Genomic DNA, 9,153 nt, shown 5'->3' with positions numbered 1-9,153 from the left:
TTTTCTGTATGTAAGAACATTTAGTCACGTGAGACCCCACCATCTACAGTCTAAACTTCAGGCTGCTGCATGCGCTGTTCCCCCAGACACACCTTGACAACCTCAGAGAGAACAAGGCCTGGAATAGGAAAAAGGAGACTTTTAAGTTAATGTAGAAGTGACAAAATTCCAGACTTTGCAGTTTCAGGGTGGCACGTTGGAATTCACCGGAATGAGGCTGTACTCACACCTTACTTTTAAAGGATTGTGATACCACTAAACAGTCATGGCTTCCCCCAAAAGAACTATGGGAGCTGTAGTTTGTTAAGGATGCTGAGAGTTGGTAGGAGACCCTCCGCATTCCCCACTCATAGCTGCAATTTTCCAGAGCAGGTTAACAACCAATCCCTCTTCACTGGGAACTCTGGGAATCGTAGCTTTGGGGTGGGAATACAGGCCTCCCAACAACCCTTAGCACCTTCAACAAACAACAGTTCCCAGAATCCTCCTTAGGATTTTTCCTGAGAGGGGACTTCTTTTTGTATGGAGGAACATTCAGTCCTGATGTGAGCCTGTGACCCGAGGCTTGACGTGGTTGTCTGGGCCTCTCGCCACCCTTCTCATACCCCCACTTCACGACCTCTGTTGCTGTTGTCATCATCCTTCTCCTCCGTCTCCTCAGAGCACACTTCTTCGTGGCTTTCCTCTTCCTTCTCCCCACACATTCTCTGGCAGCTCTCGTTCCAGCACATCCGCAGGTGGAAGTAGCCGGAGCAGGTGATGATGAAAAGGATGGAGGTGAAGACCAGCCCCCACAGCGCCACCCGCTTCTCAGCCCTGCCTCTCACTGTGCACTCAATCCTCTGCTGGCACCTGGTAGTTGGCGGGGTGCATACCCAATTCGCACCCAAGAGCCTGGGCATCTGGAAGATGAAAATGACACAGAGGAAAGAGATCTCCAAGGCAAGGATAAGTCCCACCCAGATATCAAAGAGGGGGACACCACAGATGTTAGTGATCCTGGGCCTCTTCTTCCGCCTAGAAGAAGATTCTCTGCGTCGGTCGTGGTGGTGGGCAGTTTCACACGGCGGGGCCGCATGACATGGCTCAGCCTCGGAGCTCGTGCAGGCCGTGTCTCCATGGTAACACAGCATCGGTCCGGCAGCCATGCCTGGTCCAGACATGACCTTTGCCTGGCCAACAGGCTTGCAGTGGGAGTCTCCAACCATCCACGGCTGGTTGCACATGTTGCTTCCAAAGTCCCCATCACTCCTGCCTGTGGCGTCAAAGGTTACGTGGCGCTGGACGTGCACCTTACACCCCTGAGCCGGCCTGCGTTTGATGGCCATGTTTGCTTTGTCTTCTACGCAGGGACGGGCAGGGACGTAGCCCATGTTGCCTTCAGTGTCTGACTTGCATTTGGTGGCCGTGCTGTATTTGCCATCATCACGGATACCTTGGCCGATGTATCTCTTAGGTGTGCCCATAGCATACCCGTCATTAGCCAAACCACCCGATTCTTGAGGGTCGGCGTATCTCCAATGGAGGGGCTCTCTGTGCTCGTCACCTGACCAACACTGAGGGGGCATTTTGCCTTTGTAAGGTGAGCTGCTAAGGGAGGCCGGGGTGCTCTTGGTGGCCACATGGCACTGCTCCTTTTCGCCGCAATAGGATGCCGTAGTGGTTTGCCTCATGTGACCTTGATGTGCGGCCATCTTGGTTTGCCTAGTGTCCGTTGGACCATAGCTCACACTGGGGCCATACCCTTCGGGGCCATACCCTTCGGGGCCATACCCTTCGGCCATGGGGGCCGCATGCCCCCCGTGCCAATCATCCCAGGGGGTATAGTAAGGATGGGGGGCAAGGGGGTTATTGGGGTGGAAGTCGTGGCCATAGTGCCTAGGGAGACCACGGTGCCCAACGTTGTAGATGGTGGATATGTCAGGGACACCACTGTGGGATGCTGTGGCAACAATGGCCAAGCCTTCCCCTTTATCCCTATCCTCTTTCTCTCTCCTCCTCTTCTTCTTCTTCTCCTTGGGGGTGGTGAGCCGCAGGAGCCCTACGAGAAGGATCAACGCGATGAATACCAGCCCCCATGTTGCTGCGATAGAGACAGGAAAATGTTCGTTGTAGCACAGGGCTGTGCAGTAGTCTCGCGACAGGTCGCCGTCGCCCTCGGTGATACTGCAGCTGGTGTCGTCTTTGATCTTGTCCCAGGGGCCGTTGGCGAAGAAGATGGCCATGATGCGGAGGCCCAGCAGGAAGTACCATGGGTTCAAGCCCTCGCAGTCGAGTGCACCGGAGAGGGAGGACAGCAATGGCCGAAAGAGATGGATAAGACCTGAGAGGATGATGGACATCTGTGGAGAGACAGGGGTAGGGGTGGGAAAGGGGAGGTTAGGCCTCAGGCAGGAACCTGCATTGGAATTCTACCCAGGGCCAGCACTGGGATTTGGTACCACTGGGCATTAACTGAGGTACACTCCACAACATATTGTCCTATGCAAGCAACCACACAAGCGAAGAGAGGAAGCGGCTGTCTATACCTGCATTGCCCTCTCCTTCTGGGTGTTGGCCATGTTGGGCTCATGGCAAAAAAATGGGGAGCAGGCACTGTGACATAGAGAAGATGGACTTGCTCGGGGAGGGATGCCCACGGAAGGCCTCCTGCCCACCCCACCCCGAATCTAGTCAATGTGCTAGCATTATTTGGAGTGAGCCAAACTGGGCTGTGGGGCGAAGGGGGAAAGCACAGAACTCTCTTCCCTTGGCTTCCGGGATGATTTAAGGACATAGGAAGAACCCTGGTAGATCAGGCCAAAGGCCCACCTAGTCCTGCAGCTGTCAGACTTTGGGCAATCGGCTTCCTCCACCGTGGCCGTAAATGAGCAGATCAAGCGAAAGGAGTTCTTACCAGTTAGTTTCTTTAATAAACACAGTGAAGGACAAAAGAAAGCGTCTACTTAGAATGGAGGTGCTCCCAATTAAGGGTCACTCCCCCCTCTGTCCCTATTAATCTACGTCACTCCTACGTCTTGTATTCTGGGCTTGTAGCCTCTGTGCTTTCTGTTCTGACATTTTCTGAGCTCTCCGTGACTTTGGAGAAGGGTGTGTGTGTGGATACTATCCAGAGACTGTGAATCTGTTCTCTCTCTCTCTTCTGGTGTTTCTTCTGCTAACTGTTCCCCATCCAGTATTTCCCAGCTTCTGCCTTCTAAACTATGCCCCTCTGCAAACCGCTGTTCCAAATCTATACTGTCCTCCTGCTCCTGGGAAGATTCAGGAGCAGAGCAGGGGGAGGAGGTGGCTCCCACTCTTCCTCCTCATTGCAGCCCTCCTCAGCACGGTCCCTGACAGGTGCCTGGTCTCACAGTCGCCACGCAGGACCTGAACGCAACAGCACTTTCCTAATATCATACCCTCCAACATTCCTCAGGTGAAAATGGACATTCCTCACTCCCCACCAACTGACCCTGCGCAACAACAACCCCCCTTTTTCTGTCCCACGCCCCAAAGAGCATTTCCTTTCAGAAGTGACACCACCACAACACCAACGGGACACAGCACACACGCCCTCCACCGTCCCAAGAAAACCCCTTAATCCTGGTTTTATTTAATTTATTCTTTGGTAGATTTACAAAAAAGAAAAAACACACCAATAAATAGATTTTAGAAAGGGGTGAGATTAGAAGCGGATGCACAAAGCATTTTTTATACAGATATATAAAATCAAGACTCCTCGCACTCCACTCCGCTCCCCCCCGGCTGTCATGCGAGGCTGGGCCTTGGTGGCTCATCCTCTTCTCCTCCTCCTCCTCCTCGCCTGCTCTCTGAGCTGCTGAAGGAAGGCCAGCAAGCAGTGCCATGAAGAGGCAACGGGATGCTCCCTCGCACTACCACAGCGCCGGCTCATCCTCCTCCCTGAGCTCGTCGCTGGTGGGTCAAATAAGGACATTGCAGTATCAAAACAGAAACCAGAATGGCTTTTGTAATTCCGGGACTGTCCCTGGAAAATCAGTACACTTTGTATGCAATTATCGATTCCCAGGAACTAGTACTCAGAGGCTTATTGCCTCTGACACCGGCTTGTCGTCATTGATAGCCTTTTCCTACATGCAACCCAATTTGCTCGTGCTGAGGTTAGATGACTTGCCTCAAGCAGGAGTTACGCCACACTTTCCAAAACATTTCCCCAATGTTTTCCTTGTCGGAAGAAATCCAAACATTTGGGAAAGTGGTTTCGTTGTGCAAGACCTCCTGACCAACTGCAACTGGGCAACCTGAACTGGCAGGTGTGTGATCCAACCGAAAACTGTGGCGGTCTGGAAGTGCCCTGTTTAAGCCTTACCTGCCAGGTTCACTAACGCCTGGCTTTCTGTCTCCAGCCTTCTGCTCCTTTCCAGAGTGAAACCTCAGTAAACAACTTAGGCTTGGGGAAACCTTCTCTGAAGAATACCATCCCCATAATCCTGCAGTGATTCAAGCTTGATAACCTCTGGTCCAGCCAGCACTGGACTTCCCTTCCTCCCCTCTTCTGCAGCATCCGTTTCCTATTGACTTTCACGGTCATCCTCTTTTGTCCACTCTTTTCTTCATGCCTGTTCCATCATTAGTTTCTTTCCTTCTGTCTCCTTCTCCCCCTTTCTCTGATTTACCCACGGGTGGCACTGTGGGTTAAACCACAGAGCCTAGGGCTTGCTGATCAGAAGTTTGGCGGTTCGAATCCCTGCGATGGGGTGAGCTCCCGTTGCTCGGTCCCAGCTCCTGCCAGCCTAGCAGTTTGAAAGCATGTCAAAGTACAAGTAGATAAATAGGTACCACTCCGGCGGGAAGGTAAACGGTGTTTGCGTGCGCTGCTCTGGTTCGTCAGAAGTGGCTTAGTCATGCTGGCCACACCACCCGGAAGCTGTCTGCGGACAAATGCTGGCTCCCTTGGTCTATAGAGTGAGATGAGCGCCGCAACCCCAGAGTCATCTGCGACTGGACCTAATGGTCAGTGGTCCCTTTACCTTTACCTAAGGCCAACCTTTCACGAGGTCTTGAGGCCTTGTTCAGGCATTAGTCCCTGCCTTCATCTGCTCCACTTGAAGCAGGTCACTTGGCCCAGATTGCAGGGCTAGGCCTGTTTACTTCCTTCAATATTAGCATGACAGCTGCTAGCAGAATATTCCTTTGTCAGGCAGATTGCTGGTTTGTAGTCCAGGATGGTTGCTTGATGTTTCATTCATGGGAACTAATAGGAGATGATCTCTTGACGGTTGGGAATACCTCTCTGAGCACCTCAAGACTGTTGAAATTGCTGGATGGGTTTCAGTCACACACTTGCAAACTCAGGTTGTGCAATTTTTGTCGATTCTGAGGTTGTGCAGCTTTTGCTCAGCAAACCTGCTTACCTCAAAAGCTCAGAGTTTTTGTGATAAGCAAAACTATCGGGAAATGCACTGGGAAATGTGGGGTGACACTTCCTTTGAAGGAATGTCATCTAACCACACCACAAGCAAATCAGAATGAATATTCATCAAATAGCTTCTGGCTGCATATGTTGTTGTTGTTGTTCAGTCGTTCAGTCGTGTCTGACTCTTTGTGACCCCATGGACCAGAGCACGCCAGGCACACCTATCCTTCACTCCCTCCCGCAGTTTGGCCAAACTCATGTTAGTAGCTTCGAGAATACTGTCCAGCCATCTCATCCTCTGTCGTCCCCTCCTCCTTGTGCCCTCCATCTTTCCCAACATCAGGGTCTTTTCCAGGGAGTCTTCTCTTCTCATGAGGTGGCCAAAGTACTGGAGCCTCAACTTCAGGATCTGTCCTTCTAGTGAGCACTCAGGGCCGATTTCCTTGAGAATGGATAGGTTTGATCTTCTTGCAGTCCATGGGACTCTCAAGAGTCTCCTCCAGCACCATAATTCAAAAGCATCAATTCTTCGGCGATCAGCCTTCTTGATGGTCCAGCTCTCACTTCCATACATTACTACTGGGAAAACCATAGCTTTAACTATACGGACCTTTGTCGGCAAGGTGATGTCTTTGCTTTTTAAGATGCTGTCTAGGTTTGTCATTGCTTTTCTCCCAAGAAGCAGGCATCTTCTAATTTCGTGACTGCTGTCACCATCTGCAGTGATCATGGAACCCAAGAAAGTGAAATCTCTCACTGCCTCCATTTCTTCCCCTTCTATTTGCCAGGAGGTGATGGGACCAATGGCCATGATCTTAGTTTTTTTTTTGATGTTGAGCTTCAGGCCATATTTTGCGCTTTCCTCTGCATATACCCTATACATATACCCTATACATTTCCTCTGCATATACCCTATACATTTAAATAACGTGACACCACTCCCCACCTACCAAATAATCCAAGGAGCTGTAGTTCTCCTAACAATTCTCAGCACCCTTAACAAAGTACACTTTCCCATTATTCTTTGGGAAAAGCCATGACAGTTTAAAGTGGTATGATATTGCTTTAAATGTCTAGTGCGGGTGCTAATGCCTCTGTGCCCCCCCCCCCATCAACAGGAAGCAAGACCTGGTAGAACAGTCTCTGGAAGTTTCCTTCTCTCTTACATTTCTTTGGTGGGACATTTTCACAGCCCCCATATTCCTTCCTTCTGACTTGCCTCTCCTCACATGTTTTCACTCATCTAATCCCAACAGTGGAATCTTTCAGCCACTAACATATTGTTATGGGTTTCTAGGTGCCAGGCTCCCCTAATTGCCTGGGTCCAGTAGGTGTTAGAATTTAGTCAAGGCTTGGGGAGCTAAACTAGATGCCAGACTGCTAAACCCTGGACCCAGCTCTCCATATCCAGGAGATCGCCTGGGAGATGAGCCATTAGGAGGAAAGGTAATGAGCCATTAAGAAAGCCAAGGAGAGACTCAGCTCAGTTAGTTAGAAGATAAAGCCGGGGTTTGAAGCAGAGAGTTGAGAGTTGTCTGTGATATGACCTAGAGTGATGTAAAAAGGTAAAGGACCCCTGACAGTTAAGTCCAGTCGCGAACGACTCTGGGGTTGCGGCGCTCATCTCGCTTTACTGGCCAAGGGAGCTGACATTTGTCCGCAAAAACCAACAGACAATCACGGAAATAATAGCCCAATATGAAATACACAAAACCGTGAAAAACTCTGAAATATGAACTATGAAAATATATTATACAAACAAATTGACCGAAAGTAACATAACCTAACACAGTAACACATATCTACAAATGTCTCCTCAAAGGATATAGCCTATAGCATACTTTCAGATATAATAGACTCTTAAGGAGCAAAAGTTCAATATGTAATACTATGTGCTGTAGAGTGATTGTACACTAAATGTTCATAGTTATGTTGTATACAGCAAAGTCCCTCAGACGTCCTCGTCTGTCCTCCGACAGAAATACAGAATAACAAAATTTAACCATGGCTAAAAAGCTCCAGCAACTGAAATGTTCATCACTCTGGCAAAGGCTAAGAGTGATGAACGTTTGAGTTGCTGGAGCTTTTTAGCCATGGTTAAATTTTGTTATTCTGTATTTCTGTTGATGAAGTCCGTTCCTTTGAAGAAACTGTACCAGTGAAACGGGGAGGCCTCCAGCTAGTCACCCGTTAGGTTATGTTACTTTCGGTCAATTTGTTTGTATAATATATTTTCATAGTTCATATTTCAGAGTTTTTCACGGTTTTGTGTATTTCATATTGGACATTTGTCCGCAGAGAGTTTTTCCGGGTCACGTGGCCAGCATGACTAAGCCGCTTCTGGTGCAACAGAACACCGAGACCAGAGCAGCGCATGGAAACGCCATTTACCTTCCCGCCGGAGTGGTACCTATTTATCTACTTGCACTTTGATGTGCTTTTGAACTGCTAGGTTGGCAGGAGCTGGGACCGAGCAACGGGAGCTCACCCCGTAGTGGGGATTCGAACCGCCGACCTTCTGATCGGCAAGTCCTAGGCTCAGTGGTTTAGACCACAGTGCCACCTGCTGATAAAGGCAGCAAGCTGGAGAGAGGGTCGGAGCATATGGCTCCCCCCAAAGAATCCTGGGAACTGTACCTGACCACTCACAAAACTGCAACTCCCAGCACCATAACAAACTGCAGTTCCCAGGAATCTCCTAGCAGTGCTTGATCTATATCATAGAACACAACTACTTTATAAGATGACCACGCCGCTGCCAGCTGCACTGGGCTTTGGTTAAAACTCTGCTTCTCTCCCCTTCCAACAAACATGGAACCAATGCATTCCAAAATTCTACTTTACACTAATGGCGTCTTGTCTGGTGGTACATATGTTTGCTTATGTTTGCTTATTTTTGTGAGATTTTTCTTTTAGTATTATTGGGTTTTTTTAATGCTTTGATTTCTAATCCGCCTTCATTTTATACAAACAGTTAATAAATGCGGTGGGATTCTCCTGAGCTGTGAACTGCTGCCTTCAAGGCTCTCTCTTCCTCTGGTGCCTTCCTACCACACAATGTATTGTCCCGAGGTTCTGAGTTTTCTTACGCAAAGTGACTTAACCTGCCATGGAGTCGTCCCCTTCACAAGTTACTTCTTTCGCTTTATTTCTCAGAAAACAAAACCACTGGGCCAAGTTAGCTCCTTGCCCCTGTTAGCCAATAAATATACGTACCCCTGTTCACTCTCTTCTCCGTACCTGATATCTTGGCTACGTGGGTTTCCCCTTCTTCTTTCATCCGTCCTGCTTTGGAGTTCAGACCCTCCTGCCAAACCACAGCTGATCCTGAATCCTGAAGTGTATATCCTAGTTTGGAGGCAGCCAAACAACTTGCCAGTCAGACTGAGAGCACAGGTGAAGACACCGACAGCGTGTGGCAGGGCCTGACAATATATTGAGTCACTCCCTGTTCATTTGAATTCCTTCCCTCGCCAGGCAGCCTCACTTCTGCTGCCAAGAAATTCCACAGCCGCCCACAGGGCATCTTGGGCTGTTGTGGCAAAACAAAGGCTCGTCCTGATCATTAGTGTGATTAATGCTACTGCACAGAGGAGACCACATCCGAGCATATTTTGCAAAGGTTCCTCTTGCATACAGAGAGAAAACTCCGAGGCTCTGCCCCTAAAACCACAAATGCGGGGGAAAGCTGTCAGCTCCCGATTTCCCTAAAGATAATGGGAAAGAACCATCCATCTCCCAGATAATCCAATTTCCTCTAACTCCCGCCCAAACCC

General features: G+C 49.4%; 1 protein-coding gene across 1 annotated transcript; it reads right to left on the bottom strand.

The window, feature by feature from the left end:
* Window positions 1–32: 32 nt before the first annotated feature.
* LOC117057523 lies at window positions 33–8,837 on the bottom strand. Its single transcript, XM_033168373.1, has 2 exons — window positions 8,618–8,837; window positions 33–2,342 (listed from the first exon to the last, which is right to left on the bottom strand). Exon 2 carries the CDS (start codon window positions 2,340–2,342, stop codon window positions 600–602), a length of 1,743 nt encoding a protein of 580 aa, XP_033024264.1. The 5' UTR covers window positions 8,618–8,837; the 3' UTR covers window positions 33–599.
* Window positions 8,838–9,153: the final 316 nt, after the last annotated feature.

Source organism: Lacerta agilis, chromosome 14 (genome assembly GCF_009819535.1).
Source record: "Lacerta agilis isolate rLacAgi1 chromosome 14, rLacAgi1.pri, whole genome shotgun sequence".
NCBI lineage: Eukaryota > Metazoa > Chordata > Lepidosauria > Squamata > Lacertidae > Lacerta > Lacerta agilis.
Note: the sequence above shows the minus strand (reverse complement) of the source record. Positions and strands in the feature narration are given on the sequence as shown.

Coding starts and splice junctions, on each gene's coding strand:
- LOC117057523 (XM_033168373.1), bottom strand. CDS start 2,342: ATGTCCATCATCCTCTCAGGTCTTATCCATCTCTTTCGGCCATTGCTG.